The sequence below is a fragment of the Phaseolus vulgaris genome, chromosome 4 (assembly GCF_051622355.1).
Source record: "Phaseolus vulgaris cultivar YP4 chromosome 4, ASM5162235v1, whole genome shotgun sequence".
Classification (NCBI taxonomy): Eukaryota; Viridiplantae; Streptophyta; class Magnoliopsida; order Fabales; family Fabaceae; genus Phaseolus; species Phaseolus vulgaris.
The window spans coordinates 34,101,818-34,119,001 of NC_143501.1; the positions used below are offsets into that span (position 1 = coordinate 34,101,818).

At 40.6% G+C, this 17,184-nt stretch overlaps 1 protein-coding gene across 1 annotated transcript; it reads right to left on the reverse strand.

Moving 5' to 3' along the window:
* Positions 1–6,140: 6,140 nt before the first annotated feature.
* Positions 6,141–7,585, reverse strand: LOC137838728 (putative pectate lyase 16). The gene is made up of 4 exons (XM_068647956.1): positions 7,181–7,585; positions 6,706–7,061; positions 6,480–6,615; positions 6,141–6,365 (listed from the first exon to the last, which is right to left on the reverse strand). The coding sequence occupies exons 1-4, from the start codon at positions 7,583–7,585 to the stop codon at positions 6,141–6,143; spliced, it is 1,122 nt and encodes a 373-aa protein (XP_068504057.1).
* Between the last annotated feature and the right edge of the window lie 9,599 nt (positions 7,586–17,184).

Here is a 17,184-nt window from a genome sequence, read left to right on the forward strand (position 1 = left end):
AGTCATACCAATCTGTTGAACAACAATGCTAAATTTTCCAAACCAAGCCCTAGAAGACTTCTTTAGGTCATATAAAGATTTTTGAATACGACTTACCAATCCAGAAGACTCCCCTTGAGCAACAAAACCGGGAGGTTGCTCCATGTAAATTTCTTCCTGCAAATCCCCATTAAGAAAAGCATTTATGACATCCAGTTGATAAAGAGGCCATTGTTGAAGAGTAGCCATAGCTATGAATAAGCGAACATAAGCCATCTTTGCCACTGGAGAAAAAGTTTCACCATAGTCTAAACCAAAAACTTGGGTATAACCCTTAACCACAAGACGAGTTTTGAGACGATTAATAGTACCATCAGGACCAACTTTGATAACAAAAATCCACCTGCAACCATCAACAAATTTCCTATATGGTAAAGGAACAACTTCCCAAGTTTCATTATTTTGAAACGCATTCATTTCATCAAGCATGGCCTGACGCCAACCAGGATTAGCTAAGGCATCACCTATAGATTTTGGAATAGATACAAAAGAAATAGACGAAAGGCAAGTATGAAAGGGTTGAGATAGTCTATGGTAACTCGAAGCAGTATAATGTGGAGAGGGATTACGGGTAGAATGTATACCTTTACGAATAGCAATAGGAAGATCAGGTTCAATTGTCGGAGGTTCAACTGTCAGAGCCGGAGGGGGATGAGGTTGGCACCAGAATAGAGTCAGCTGATGGACGATGAGACGTTTGACAACGACTATACACTTGAAGAATTGGTGGCAGTGGCGAATCGTTAGGTGCACTAGGCACAACAAGAGGAATATTAACTTGATTAGATGAAGACATAGAAGGAGAAGGACAAGACTTAAAGTAAAGGGAATATTCACTGAAGACCTAAACGTCTTCGCCAGATTCCTGATCAAGGAATCACTGAACGAGCTGGCTGTCATCCCTTGTACAAAGGCGGTGACTACCATGTCCTCATCCTGAGTTTGTAGTCTTACTAAGACTGCACAGGATCTACTCAAATATTCTTTAAGCGACTCTTTTTCCCTTTGTTTGACATTGAAAAGGTCATACAATCTTGGGGGGTTGACCTTACTAGTCGAGAACTGTTCCTTGAACATTCTAGAGAACTGAGTGAAAGAAGTGATGTGTCTGTCCGAGATTCCGCTAAACCATTGCATAGCTTTTCCTGTGAATGTGCCCATGAGCATTTTAGATCAGATTGCATATAACCCTCCAGAGATGATCATTTGAGCCCGGAACGCCTTTAAATGATTTTTAGGATCCTCCACCTAGAGAAAAGCTTGGGTGTGATATAGTGAGGCGACACGGGCTCTTCCATAATTTCCTGAGGGAATGGCTTGGGGTCATCCCTTGAAGAAAAACCTGCTCAGCCTTAGCTTCTCCCCGGATTCGCTCTTGCTCGCGTCATTATTCTTTGTTTACCTCCTGGAGAACCCTCATGGCTTCCATAATTTTTTGCAAGGCAGGGGCCTCGCTTCCTTCAGATCCCAGCGGTTCTTGTGGTCCTTGCCTTGTGTTTATGATCATGTTAGAAGGCTTAGTTGCAAATGTGGGTGGGATCAGGTTTTATCAAGCCCCATGGTGGGCGCCAAATGTTCTCGTCGGCTCACTTCGGTCAGTCTCTAAGGTGAGCTCCGCTTTGACTTATCTCCACGGGATGTTCCAAGATGTTGTTGCTAGATGACAAAAGGGGGCTCTACCTGTTGAGCACACTCTGATGATCAAGTTAGTGAGAATATTCAAACTATAAAATCTTTTTCAGCTTAAAGTATTCAAAAAAGCGTACCTTTACTAAGGGTCTTAAACCCTTTTTATAGACATTCCTTCAATAATTTTCATCAATGCGAATATAATCTTAACAACCAGAATATAATTTCAAGGAAAGGAATATAATCCCAACAACAAGAATGTGTACCTTTGTTTTCGGGTACCATGCAATATATTCTTAATAACTTTATTTACATCAAAATATATAATTAACAATTTCGGTTAATCACCACGTGGGTTGGTTTTTAATTATTTATTTAATAAGAACCATTGACCATCTGGGCCTATCTCATGGCATGTTATTGGGCCCATACTTGACCTAGGTCGAGCTGGGTATAAATTATCTACCGAGCTTACTACATTTAAGTGCTTGGGCCGAGGATCCGAGCACGTCTGGTCAGTACAAAAAATTTCCAATTATCTCCATTCCCTATGTGTTAAAGGGACATGATGTGATAATGGAATAAAGCTCTTCATGCAGTATTAAATGAATCGGTCCGAAATTTCGACATTCTTGACATTTTTGGATGAAGATTTTGACGTCTTTTTTCATTGTTGGCCAATAGTAATCAAATCGTAATGCTCTGGCAGTCATGCAATGAGCTTCTGAGTGTAACCCACATATTTCGTGGTGTAGTTTAATCATTAAATATTCTGCTTGCTTCTTATCTAAACATTTTAGTAAGGGCGAGGGGAACCCTCGTCTAAAGAGCTCGTTGTATAACATGGTGTAGTATGTGGCCTATCAACGTATCTTTTTTGCTTCACTAAGGCTACTAGGTAGCTCATTTTTAGTGAGATAGGTAATGATCGGGGTCATCCAATTTGAAACTCCCAGATTCACCTGTAACACGTCCATATGGTCTTAGCTTGACATATTCAATGTTTGTTGAATTAGTGTGCGATGTTGTCTTACGTTTTTGGTACTAGCAAGTTTTGACAACAAATCAGCTCGATCATTGGCCGTTGGAGGTACATGTATTATTTGAAATTGTTCAAAGCGTCGTTCAGGGCGATGTAGTACTTTTGAAGCATAAGTTCTTTAGCTTTATATTCTACCTTTATTTGACTTGTGACTAGTTGGGAATCACTATACCATTTGACCTTCTTCACTCCCATTTCATGGGCTAACTTCATTCCAGCGACCAAGACCTCATATTTAACTTGGTTGTTGGACGTTGTGAAGTTAAATTGTTGTAAAGTTAAATTGTATTGCTTATTCCAATGTGATTTGATCAGGTCCTTCAAGTATGACCTCAGTTCCACTACCTTTTTTAATTGGTGAAACATCAACATATGCAAAGTCCATCACTTATGTTCTTCTCCAATCTGGGGAAGCTCTATAATAAAGTCAGCCAAGAATTGGGTTTTCATCGGTCCCCGACCTTCAAAGTGGAGTCCAAACTCTGATAATCGCCTATGTTATCATTCTGCTGGCTAAATCGAGCTTATGAAGGACATGTTTGATAGGATAATCATTTCGGACTATAATGTCAAAACTTCAGAAATAATGTTTGAGTCTTCCTGAGAACACCAATGCCTATACCAATTTTTGAATAATTTGGTATCTTTCTTCAGTTGGTTATAATGTTCAACTAGTGAAATACATGGGTTGTTTCCTTTTTTCCTTTTCATAGACTAGAACTAAGCATACCACCAAGAAGGAAATACCAAGGTAAAGAATCAAAGAGGAGTGTTGGCTGGACTTACCAGTGTTGATAAAGAGGCAATACCGCCTTTCAACCTAGTGAACATATCTTCACACTGTTGATTCCACTCAATTCTTTTTTCACCTTTCAATGATCGAAAAGGGATTTTCCTTCTCCGCTAGTTTTGGAATGAATCAGTATAGTGAAGCGAGTTTCCCATTTAACCATTGAAGATCCTTAAGGGTGGTCGGACTTCCCGAATTTGTGGTTGCTTCACATTTTTCCGGGTTCACTTCTATTCCTTTTGTTGGTGATCATGAAGCCTTAAAACATTCCTCCTCCTACTCCAAAAAAGCATTTATCTAGATTGAGACGCACGTCATGCGCTCAGATTTGAATGAAAACTTTCTCCAAATCAACTAGATGGTCTTTGGCCGTCGAGGTCTTTACCACCATGTCATCTACATATACTTCCATTCATTTTTCTATTAGATTAGAAAAGACCTTGTCCATTAAGCGTTGATATGTAACTCACGCATTCTAAACACCAAACGACATAACCTGGTAGCAAAAGTTGGTCCCATTAGTCATGAACATTATTACTATGGATGACAAAGTGGGCGGGCCAAACGGGTTGGCCCGCGACATGCTGAGAAAATGTGGGGTGAACTGCCTATTTCAAGCCGCTGGCTTGCTAAGCCTGTCCCACATAACTTGTAGCCCGCACGGGCCAAGTGCAAGGTGGGCTTACCCAAATATTCCTCATATTTTAAAAATTTAAAAATTTCTTTCTGTACCCCTATCATTTTTTCTTGTAGCCTCAAAAAGTCTAAAATTATCTATTCCATATTCTATAATCCAAACACAAATTTGTATTATAGATTGAACAATCTGAAATATTGTACAATCCAAAACACAAATTTTAACTTCCAGATTCTATAACCTGAGAAGTCTTTGAATTTCACATTTTGGAACTAAAGAAAAACTATCCAACAAAAAATGTCAAATGTTAATTTGAATATTTTTTTATGTAAGGGGTGCTAGAAGAAAGGGATGAAGGTGGAGGAATAAACTACCCTCGATCCCTAATTCATAACATCTTCATGAAATTCGATAATAGTTTTTTAATATTTAATAATGTTTGTTTTTTCTTTCTAAAATGCATAGATTATTTAGGTTTCAATACTCATCAAGTACTAAATGCACTAATTAGAACTTAGGCCTTTTTATAATAAAATTTAAATATAATATTATTATATATTATTTTATATTATTTTTTAAATTAGAATAGGCATATGAGTCTACATGTATTGTCTTAAAAAAATGTATATATGTAATGAAATATTTTATTATTCAATTTATTAGTACGATTGAAATTCAAATTTCATTAAAAATCAAAATATTATTATAAGTTTTTTATGCATATCTTATTACGCATGTATCATGATAATAATATAATAATAATAATAATAATAATATAAAATCATTTACCTAATTCATCTAAATAAGAAAATAAAAACTTAATAAACAAAACATAAATTTATTCAAAATTTATATTTAATTTTTTATTAATTAAAAAAATATTTATTATAGGGGCTGGATATTTTATGCAGGTTGGACCAATCTTACCCACATTTTATAGATCAAATTTAAAATGAACCTACGCGAGGTGGATTCACACTCATTGCCATCCCTAACTATTACCATAGTTGTAGAATTATAAAATTCGGCAATGCATATCATCGTCATGGTTTATCGTCTCATCTTCATTATTTGAATTAGAAACAATTATGAAATCAAAGAAAGAATTCATTTAATATGACTCAATTATTTTTTAATGTTGCTTATCCAATAGAGTTGTGCGTGCCTTGATTTTTTCAATTTCCTTTGCTTACTTATATATTTTTTAAAAGACTAACATGCATTATATTACTAAATAAATTTAACATGCCATTAAAGTTGACGGTTTAAATTTCAATTATTATTTATAACATATGATAAATATAATAAAAACATATAAAAGAACATGAAGTGTCTAAACCAATACTGAAGTCGAAATAAATATACAACTACAAGGAGGTAGAACTTACAAGTAAATGTAAGCTCATCAAATTTACCATTCAACCATAAAGGACCTAGTAAGAATTAAGATAAATTAAACATTTATTCAATAATCAATTATTATAGGAAATTTTATATATATATATATATATATATATATATTTCAAACATGTTAAAATAAAACATTAAAAGTTTTCTCAAAGTAAGGAAATTGTAATTCCACATTGCAAGATCACGTTGTCAACGGTCCTGAACGTATATTAAATGGAAACATTTTGGTAAGTATTGTAAATGTATAGTATTTTTTCTCCATGCTATCAAAAGAAAAATAAAATAATTCAAAAGAATTTATCCTAACATGACAAAAACAACTTTGATAAAATTGGAAACAACATTATTATTACGTTGAAGAATACAATTTGGATAACCTTAAGAAATCTTTAAGATTGGAGCATTTATCAACATTTTTTTTTATCAATATATATATTACTTACATGGCAAATTTAGAAGGTTTAGAATTTAGATTAAAAATATAATTCAATTTTATTACATATGGAGAAAAATTATGTCCTAATCTTTTATATAGTGTAAATAATAGGAATGTTAAATAATTGAAAACATTATCTCTTTATTATGTTGATTAATCAATTCACAAAATTTCTATTGTATCGTAACACTCCTGATGAACGTGTCAACGATCTTACAAATTTGGCATTAACAACTTTAAATTTTTGTTCTTTGCTATAATTTGGTTTTTGCATATCTCTTCCTTTTGTTACGGCGAAGGAAGCTCCATTTTCAAAATTGTCCCCTATCGAATGAAAATTCCATCTATCTCCATTTTTATTGCTGCTCTTTCTCCATGTCACCTACACATAATAAATAATTAGCATAACACTACTAAAATGTTTATATATAATACCTAAATGATTGGTATATGTTGGATACGAAATAGTTGGAATGAAAATTCTAATATTTATTACCTCTTTGTTTCCTATTGTTGGTGCTATGAAGAGATTGGCTTCGCTTTTGAGACTAGGTTCCATGCTTCCACCAATAGCATATTGAAGCCATCCTTGATAAAGATTATTTGCAACATGTGCATATCCATGACGAATCCTAGAAAGTTAATTTGTTTGTCAATAAGAGCAAGTAATATTGCTTACTATTACTTTGTATTTTAAACTACTTAGTCTACCAATTATTTACCTTGGCATACGTTGATTGCAATTAGGTCCAAAATGATTGTATACTACAGTAACCTTCATGTTTTGGTCTCTCACATATCCATCATCATGTCCGAGAAGCATAACCTTATCTTGGTTTTTGAACCAATTATTGGAGATAGTCACATTAGTTGACCCTCGTGTTACATCAAGCAAACCATCTTGACAATTGTAAAATGTATTATGGTCAATCCAAATCTTTGAAGCGGTAACCAATCTTATTGCATCTCCATCTACATGACCTAAAGGAATCACCTTTCCTTCAGGCCCCATTACAATCCCAGGGGCTTGAGGCTTGCAATGATGAACTCGAATGCCATGAATGATTATATTGGTGGCCTATTTAATCAAATAAGCAAGGTTTCTTATAAATTGGTAACACATGAAAATATTTTTTAATGTTTTTTAATGTTTATTCATTATGTACACAAGTTTAATTAGTAACAAATAGTGATTACCTTAAAGATCATTAAACATGCATTATTAGCAATTTGAACGTTAACACCTCGACCATCGATCGTGGTAAAACTACTAATGAGAAGAGGTTTCTCTAATGTAATGAGCATGTCTTTTTGGAATGTGATCCACACCTTACCTTGAATAATAGAAGTTCCATACCTCAAAGTGTTGGGTTTGGGGTTTATAGGATCATCACTAGAGTCCGTAACTTTATAATGAATAATGTCCTTACCAATGTTGTTTACCATCTTACCAGCATAACCCACAGAGCATGTGGCTAATTGAGATTGGTGTCTCCTCCATTCAGAATTTAGTCTCCAACATCGATCAATAACATTCATTTTCCAACCATTTATCTTTGATTGCTTCGCAAAACTAATGCTTGAAATGAAAAATAAAATCATAAGAGTGAAAAACAACGATTGAGGGTTTTGAAATGTCATAACAAAGAATAATTGTTCTTAATGAATAGAAATTGAAGAGAAGGTAGAAGGATAAAAAAAGAACGGTGACTTTCTAGTATTTTTAATATTGAGTCGTAGTATAAGGGAATAATTATATATATAGACAAGAGTGTTATTAGAGTTAGTTTAAGTTGTTTTCTTAAGTTATGGAAAATGGAATGTTCCTTGCAAGAGAATAGCTATGAATAGAAATAAGTAAGTAGGGATGTTTAAGTTGTTTTAAATCTTAGCCTTTCACCTAAATTTCTGCATTAACTTCAAAAGCATAATTAGAAATTTTAAGATACTTTAACAATATAAATTTCAACGGCTGAAAATTAATTTAAATTTATTAAATAGTAAAAATTAAATTTAATCTAATGTGGCATGAGTTTGTAATTCAATAACTTTCAGTGGAAGGATCATTTCTTTTTATCATGATATGACCTTTCTCTTTTAACCTTGAGACCTCCTTCCAATCCTTTTTGTCTTATTGTATAGGAATGCGCTCCACTTTATCTTTTTTTGATATGCTCCTGCCTCTAGCAAGTTGCCACCTTCCTCTAGATCAATTCTCTATTATCCAAAGTACTTTTTTATTAAGAAGTGAGTTTAAGCTTAACTCGACCTCACAAACTGATTTGTAAGTTGAAGATTATCCTCACTTTTGTATTTTAAATTGGTTTTATCTCTAGTCGACGAGGGATCTCCAACACACGCCCTCACGTCGAGGCATAGACTTCTCATACATAGAACTAGATATTTTTGGTGGTCTGATAGTAGCCCGATAGCGAGTGACATAATAGGTCCAACAAACCTCACTAGGATAGGCTCTAATACCATACTAAGAAGTGATTTTAAGCCTAACTCATCCTCACAAAAATAGTTTCTAAGGTGAGGATTATATCAAGAAAGAAAGAAATAAAATAATTCATCGAATTAAGGTGTATCATTTAAAAAAAAAGTGATAATTATATATAATGCAAAATACATTATCAAGCTTAATAAAAAAATAAACAAATGAAATGAAATATCTATAATATTTGGAGTATCTAGAAAATAAATAACTAATTATATGTAATATCTATAATATCTAATTATATTTTATTCTAATATCCCCCTCAAGTTGGAGAATAAATGTTGATGATTCCGAACTTTCTAATGGAACGATTGAAGGTGGTGGTAAGATGGGCCTTTGTGATACAACTCAAATAGCCAAGAAGATGAGTAAGAACACAATAGACACTTCACACTTTGATAAGTCATCTCAGCATCCAAGACAAGGCCCCACCAAATGTCGGAAGGACCTCAGCAGAAGAAGAACTGGGCATAAACCAGAGCATCATATGTTCTTTCTTCTGGTCTTCTTACAAGACAAAATGTTTGTAAATAAATTGGGTTCACTTTGGGGGTCCAAATAGAAGAATAAGCTAAAGTAGGTTTACATAGCATAAATAAGAGTGTACTTAGCAATTGGGTTTGTACCAAGCCCACTTTTCATAACACATGCACCTAGAATTATGGTTTTTAACCTAACTTCTTGAAGTTATGCCTAAGGTGCGGTTTTGACCATGGTCAACAACCCTAGGCAACCCCTCTCCCCTCTCCATTTTACCCTTCACTCATCTTGCCCTCCAAGTCACTCCTTCCTATATAAAAGGTGTCTTGGCTCATGTATTTACTCATTGAATTTGATACAGTAAAGAAACTCTGCAGGAGTGATTTTGTGAGTCTTGAGTACTCATTATTTAAGGTTTTATCTTTAGTATGTGAGCATTTCAAGTGGCAGCTCTTCCTTGTTGGGTTTAATAGTGCCAAAGTTCAAGAGGGGAGGTGAATTGACCTTTTAAAACTTTCTCGCAGAAACAGTGTTTAACACAGTTTTACAGAAAATAAATCGATTTATGTGAAAATGAACAGATTTATTTCAGCACTGTTTTTGTTTGAACAGCTTTTAATTCAGCAAGGTTAATCACAAGATTATGCAGATAGAATTTCCAGATGCACACACACAGATATCAGATTGAAAAACAGTGTAACACAAAAACCAGCAAACCTTAATTCCAATTCGTGTGTTTTAGGTTCAGTTAAGGGCTTGACAATTAGCGAGACAATTTATCACACACAACCTGTTTGATTAGCCTTTAACAGATTGTCAGTGTTCTTATTGAAATCAGACAGTTTACCAAGAATTAAGAACAATGAATCACAGAACAGCAAGCTTCAACTTTAAGCAATTGTTTAAGGTTCAATTAATAGCTTTGACAATTTCTTGAGCAACCTATACCAGTCAATCTGTTCCAGTGGCTTTTAGCAGATTTTATATGTTCTTATCAGATTCAAACAACTTTTTCATAAATTAAGAACAGTATGCACAGTGCCCAGAAAGAACAGATTTATTTTCAATTGAACAGATTTATTTCTTTGCTGTTTTATCAATTATGCAGAAACGAAATTGCAGAGAGTGAGAGAGAATGAACACAAGCAGTTATACTGGTTCACTCAACTGAGCTACATCCAGTCTTCACCAAAACCAGGTGGAAATCACTAAAACACAGTACCACCAAGTACAATTCCCACTGTTCGTGAAACCTACAAGAACTTAGGTACTCTTGCTGAAAAAACCTATTTCAGCTCACACACACACACACTCCAAGAAAACCTATCAAGAAGAGTGTTCAACCAAACTATTACAAGAAATGAGAAGTGAAACGACTACACCTGATTGAGGATACAAAGATCTGCCTTAAACCAGTAGGCAAGATTGCTAGAACAGTAGCTGCACCTCACACCAAGCTTTTGGAACCAAACCAAGAACAAGCACTTTGTGATTTTTGAAATCTTTGAAGAACAAATGTTAATCCTTTGTAAACACTTAATTCTCTGCTGTCAAAACTTGTTTTTACAAATGTATGAATTCATGTTAAAACTCAGAAACAAGTTTTCATTTTATAGAAAACCAACTTATAACAGATTTTTGAAAAACAGTTAAAGCTGTTATAAAATGAACAGATTGAAAATAAAATGAACAGATTTATTTTCAAAAGCAGTTAGAGAATTTGTTAAGTGAGGAGACTTAGTCAACTATTCTGGTGTTGAGATAAAACTGAAAAACGTTTAAGCTTGACATGGCACCAGAGACAAAAAGAATCTATTCATTTACAGATGAACAAATTTATTTTTCAAAACGAAAACAGAGAAAGTTTAACTATTTAAAACTCAATCGTTTTGAAAAGAAGAAGACTTAGTCAAAATACCTGATGCACAAAATCTAATTTTTACAAGACTTAGCCAAGGCATCAATGTAAAAATGAATCTGTTTATTTAGAAAAGAACAGATTTATTTTTATGCAGTAAACGTGTTTTTTGTAAAACATGTGAAAAACAGTTTAAGAAAACTTATGCTTGTTCTTATCACATGGCCAGTGGTTATGAGGTGAGATACTCAGCAAAAAGCCCACTCTTAGACAACCTCTTGGTTCGAGTCTTTCGCCACAAAGTTCTGAAATCTCGGCGAGCTTTCCTGGATTTCGACTGGAATCATCGCATCACATCCATAAACCAAACTAAACGGGGTCTTGTGGGTTCCTGACTGCTCAGTGGTATGGTACGCTCAAACTATGCGGGGTACCTCTTCAGCCCACGATCCCTTAGCTTTCTCTAGTCTTCTCTTTAAACCTCTCAGCAACACCCGATTGGCGGACTCCACTTGGCCATTCGTCTGTGGGTGCTCGACGGATGCGAACACCTGTTGTATTCTCACCTCTTCGCACAGCTTTTTCAACAGGTGACTCGCAAACTGAGTCCCATTGTCTGACACCAGGCGTTTAGGCACACCAAACCGGCACACTATGTTCTTCCATACAAAGATCTCAACCTTGTGTGCGGTGATTTGGGCCACTGGCTCCGCTTCGATCCACTTGATGAAGTATTCAATCGCCACTACCAAGTACTTCATCTGCCTGACCGCCAATGGGAAGGGTCCCAGAATGTCAATTCCCCAAGTATGAAACGGCCATGGGCTGTAAATTGACTTCAGTTCTTCTGGGGGTGCCTTGTGCCAATCGGCGTGCTGCTGGCATTGCTTGCAACGCTAGGCGTACCTCTTGCAATCTTCTCTCATCGTGGGCCAGTAATAGCCTGCACGGATAGTCCTTGTCGCCAGCGATTGACCTCCAATGTGGCTCCCGCAAATTCCCTCATGGAGCTAAGCCATAATCCTCGTGCACTTCTCTCCGTGTATACATACAAGAAGAGGGTGTGTAAATCCAAACCTGTACAGCTCGCCGTCAATAAGGGTAAACTTGCTAGAGCTCTTCTTTATTTTTCTGGCCTCAGTTGAGTCAACTGGAAGCACACCATCCGCTAAATAACGTTGGTAGGGCGTTATCCACGTGTCCGGTTCGTGGACAGTGCAGACCTGCATCGATTTGCCCCTTCCGCTGGGCGCGCTCTGACCCTCGGAACCCTCAGAGTTTCCTGCGTTAGGGATCTATGACCTCTCGCCGGTCTTCCTATTGATCTACAAACATGGAGAACTTGGTGGTCTGCCACGAATGCTCGAGGCGCTTTCAAAGTTTCTTGAATGACAGTCCTCTGCCTGCCCCCCTTGCTCGAACTGGCGAGCTTGGCTAGCAAGTAAGCTCGGGCATTCTATTCTCTTGGCACATGCACCACTTCAAATGAAGTGAAAAATCTTCTTAGCTCTTGCACGTACTCCAAGTAGGCTGCCATTTGTGGGTCCTTGGCTTGGAACTCGCCAGTTACTTGTCCGGTGACCAACAGCGAATCGCTCTTGGCCATCAGCACTCTCGCCCCCATTTCCTTAACCAGCAGGATTCCGGCGATCAAAGCCTCATACTCTGCTTGGTTGTTGCTTGCTTTGAAAGCAAACCTCAATGATTGCTCTATCAACACTCCGTTGGGCACTTCCAAAATGACCCCAGCCCCGCTGCCCAGCTGGTTAGATGACCCATCAACTGAGAGTACCCAGCGAAAATCACCCTCGGCGTTCTGTGCCAACTCAGAGGACAACTCGACCACGAAATCGGCGAAAACTTGCCCCTTGATCGATCCTCGGGGTTCATATTTCATGTCGAACTCCGAAAGCTCGACTGCCCACTTCACCATCCTTCCGGCCACATCGGGCTTCTTCAAAACCTTCTGGATTGGCAGATCAGTCATCACCAGTACCGTGAAGCTCTGGAAGTAGTGGCGCAATCTCCTCGCCGAGAATACGACCGCCAATGCCGCATTTTCTAAGGCCTGGTACCTTACCTCTGGGCCTTGCAGCACCTTGCTAACGAAATATATAGGCCTTTGGGTCTGATCCTGATCCTGCACTAGCACTGCGCTGATTGCCCTCTCAGTTATGGCAAAGTACAGCCTGAACGGTGTTATGTCTTGGGGCTTGCACAGAACTGGAGGGCTCGCCAAATATTCCTTGAGCTTTACGAAGGCCTCCTCACACTCCTTCGTCCAAACAAACCTGTTGTTCCTTTTCAAACACTGGAAGTATGGGTGGCCCTTCTCTCCGCTCGCCGATACGAATCGGGACAAGGCGGCCATCCGCCCCATGAGTTGCTGCACCTCCTTCACATTGGCGGGGCTCCTCATTGCCAATATGGCGGCGCACTTCTCGGGGTTAGCCTCAATTCCCCTCTCTGACAGGAGAAACCCCAGAAATTTCCCTGCTTCTACACCAAAAACGCACTTTTCAGGATTCAGTTTTAGCTTGTACCTGGATATCGTGATGAACAACTCTTCCAAGTCGGCGATGTGCTTGTCTTTCTCCAGGGACATCACGACCATGTCGTCGACGTATGCTTGTACATTCCTTCCGAGCATGGGTGCAAGCACCTTGTCCATCAGCCTTTGGTATGTGGCCCCTGCATTCTTCAACCCGAAAGGCATTACCCTGTAGCAATAACACGACCTTTCCGTCATGAAGGCGGTCTTCTCTTCATCCATGGGGTGCATTTTGATTTGGTTGTACCCCGAGAAGGCTTCCAGAAAACTGAGCAGCTTGCATCCTGATGCACTGTTTACCAGGGCGTCTATGCTTGGCAAAGGGTAAGAGTCCTTCGGGCAGGCCTTGTTCAGGTCTATAAAGTCAACGCACATCCGCCATTTTCCGCTGCTCTTCTTGACTAGGACAACATTAGCGAGCCATTCTGGATATTGGATTTCCCTGATGTGGCCTGCTGCAAGGAGTTTCAGTGTCTCTTCTTTGATCACCTGTCTTTTCTCCTCATTGAACTTTCTTCTTCTTTGGCGGATGGGCCTGACTTGGTGGTCCATTGCCAAATGATGGCACAAGAAATCGGGGTCGATTCCCGGCATATCTGAAGCAGCCCACGCAAACGCATCCAAGTGTTTACTTATTACCTCGGCGATTTGGTCTTGCGTCTTGCTATCCAGGGTCCTTCCCAACTTAAACACCTTGCCGCTGATCTCCTTCTCGAGCCATTCCTCTGCTGGCTGAGGTTTCCTTTCGCTGGCGATCAGCGCTCTTGCGATACCGGTTTCTCTGGCGGTCTCCGAGCAGTTTCTTTCTCCCTTCCCGCTCTCTGGCCTCGCCTCTACACTCCCCATCGGCACATCGCCCTCGGCGAACGCCGAATCCGAAACTCGCCGGGATTCGCGCTCCGTCTCCACGCCAGGGGGAGGCGTTGTGGTTACGTGGCACACAGACCTCTTGTTCTTGAGGCTGTTTTCGTAACACTTCTTCGCCTCCTTCTGGTCGGAGCAAATAGTGATGATCATGCCCTCCATGGACGGCAGCTTGACCTTCATGTACCTTGTCGAAGGCACAACTCCTGTTCTGTTGAGCGTTGGCCTTCCCAACAGTATGTTGTATGCTGACGGGGCGTTTACAACAAGATACCTGATCTTCTCCGTTCGTGAGGCCAAGCCGTCGGTGAAGGTCGTCCTCAGCTCGATATACCCCCTCACCTCCACTTGGTCACCGGCAAAACCGTACAAGCAGCCCCCATATGGTCTCAGTTGATCGGGGGACAATTGTAACTTCTCAAAAGTTGGCCAAAACATCACATCTGCTGAACTTCCTTGGTCGACCAGCACCCGGTGGACAGTCCTTCCCGCCGTGACAAGCGAGATCACAATATGGTCGTTGTCATCAGGCACCACGTCCCTGAGGTCCCCCTTGGTGAACGTGATGTCCACGTCGGGCGAGTGATCCTAAAAAATTTCCACTGACATTACCGACCTCGCGTACCTCTTACGTTGCGACGCAATGCACCCCCCGCTGGAGAATCCGCCAGCTATGGTGTGGATCTCGTCGTGAACGGGCACCTCGTGCTGTTGCCCTCCGCTGCTCGCCGGTTGAGACCCTGACGCTTGGTCCGCTTGCTTCTCTAGCAAGTAATCCTTCAGGAAACCACATTTGACCAGCTCGGCGAGCTGCTGTCCCAGAGCCAAACACGAGTTGATAGAGTGGCCAAAACTCTTGTGGAACTCGCACCATGCGTCTGGCTTTGGCCCCAAAACCTTCTCCGTCGTCTTCTCGGGCACTTTGAGCCTGGCAGCTATGTTTGGGATGGCGATCAAATCAGCCAAACCCATCACAAACTCATACCTTGGGGGGCGATTACTCTCCCTGGGGCGCCCTGGTCCCTAGCTCTTATTTTTCTTAGGGTCGTAAGGATGGTGCGTCCTTTGATCCCTCTTTCCCGCCGCCGCCTCCATTACCCTTCGCGGTTGTACCCTTGCTTGGGTGCGCGGCTTAGTTGGGGCCACGTTTCCCCTCTTCTCGGTGACCTCGCTCTCGGCGGCAATGTGAGCCACAACGTGTCGCCGGATTTCGGCAAACGTGGCGGGGTGGCTCCTGATGAGCGACTCACTAAAAGGCCCGGGTAAGACGCCCTTTTTGAAGGCATGCACGAACATCTCTTCGTCCTTTCCTGGAAAACAGACTATCCGAGCTCCGAATCTGTTCAGGAAATCCTTCAGGGACTCCCTTTGGTACTGCCTTATATCAAACAAGTCGTAAGACACCAAAGGTGGCGCCTTGTTCACTATGTACTGCTCAACAAACATCTTGGAAAACTGTTGGAACGTGGTAATGTGGCCAGTGGGTATACTGACGAACCAGTCCAACGCCGTTCCGCCCAAAGTGCTCATGAACACCTTACAATACATCGTGTCTGAACCCCCTGAGAGCATCATCTGAGTATGAAACGTCGTGAGATGGGCTTCAGGGTCCTCCACCCCGGTGAAAGACGCTTTCACTGCCACAGTGTTAGCCGGGACCACCGAGTCCATGATCTCTTGGGAAAATGGCATAGGAAAGCTGCGTGGTGGGGATGGGGGTGCAGATCTGTCCCCAGCCTCACGCTCCTCCCGCTCCTTAAGGGCTTTGCGCAGCTCTTCGTTGATCCTGTTGAGCTCTTCGTTTCTTGCCTGCGAGGCCACCAGCGCCTCGTGCATCCTTTCCTGTTCAGAACGCGATGCAGCCATGTTCTCCTGCAGCGTCCTCATCATGTCCATCACTTGTGTCATGGACACAACATCTTCGTCTGTTGATGGCGCGACTGAGCTGGAGCGCGTTGTCCTCATCCTTCCTCAGCAAGCTCAACAACTCAAAAGACTCCAAACAAATGGTGAAAACTCCAAGAACCGATTGCGATAGCGAGCAGTCGAACAGAAAACACCAAAAACACCACAAACACGAACTATGGTTGGGAATCACCTTTTACACGGCCCCACGGTGGGCGCCAAATGATCCTGCCAGTTGACTTAGCGCAAGAGCGTTGCCTCGTCACAACCTTCCTCACCAGCTTGTCACCACGTGCCCTCCAAGTCCACACAGCAGATAGCCTCTCTGAGAACCTAAAAAACACACAGTGGCGCCTCTGCGACCGGTGGCGCTCCGACGCTCAAGTCAGTCACAAGAACACCCAAAAAACTAAGAGAAAATATGCTCTGTAGGACCGTACTAAAGGCACACAACCCTAGCAGAATCAGCCGTAATGAAAAACGTACCTCTGCGAATTCGGTTAAGGTTACCTTTATAGCTAGGTTTCTTCTCTCTCCAGGTCGTTATGCTTTTGGACGCGTGGCTCGCATCCAGCCCTGCACGTGTCGCCATCTAGGCTGGGATAGCAGGTAGCGCCCAGCCCTACACGTGTCGTCATCTGAGCTAAGGCAACTTGAGCGTCATTTCTCCATCGCTCCCAACTCTACACGTGTCATCATCTAGGTTGGAGTAACTGGTGACATCCAACCCTACACGTGTCATCGTCTGGATTGGGGCAACTTGAACGTCATTCTTGTGTAGTAACCAGTCGCACAGCTAAGTCCTCAACTCAAGGAGCAACCTAGCACATAATGCGCTGTGAAACATCACCCGACAAGGCGAGTATCGGATGCAACAAAGTGCATCATCTCTATGATATCGCTCGTCGCGAATGGCACCCTCCTTACTGCTACGCCATGCATGTTCTAGCTGGGGAAACCTTACCACCAACGAATGTCCACTCTGGGAATCCTGTCGCTGATGTGCAAGGTGTTCCCCCCAACCCACTCGACCTTCATGCCCC

Bases quoted from the DNA above. Each gene is read 5' to 3' on its own strand.
- LOC137838728 (XM_068647956.1), bottom strand. From the start codon at position 7,585: ATGATTTTATTTTTCATTTCAAGCATTAGTTTTGCGAAGCAATCAAAG. The intron at 7,062-7,180 runs GTAATCACTATT...TTGATTAAATAG, and splicing joins CATGTTTAATGATCTTTAAG to GCCACCAATATAATCATTCA. The intron at 6,366-6,479 runs GTAATAAATATT...TATTATGTGTAG, and splicing joins CAACAATAGGAAACAAAGAG to GTGACATGGAGAAAGAGCAG.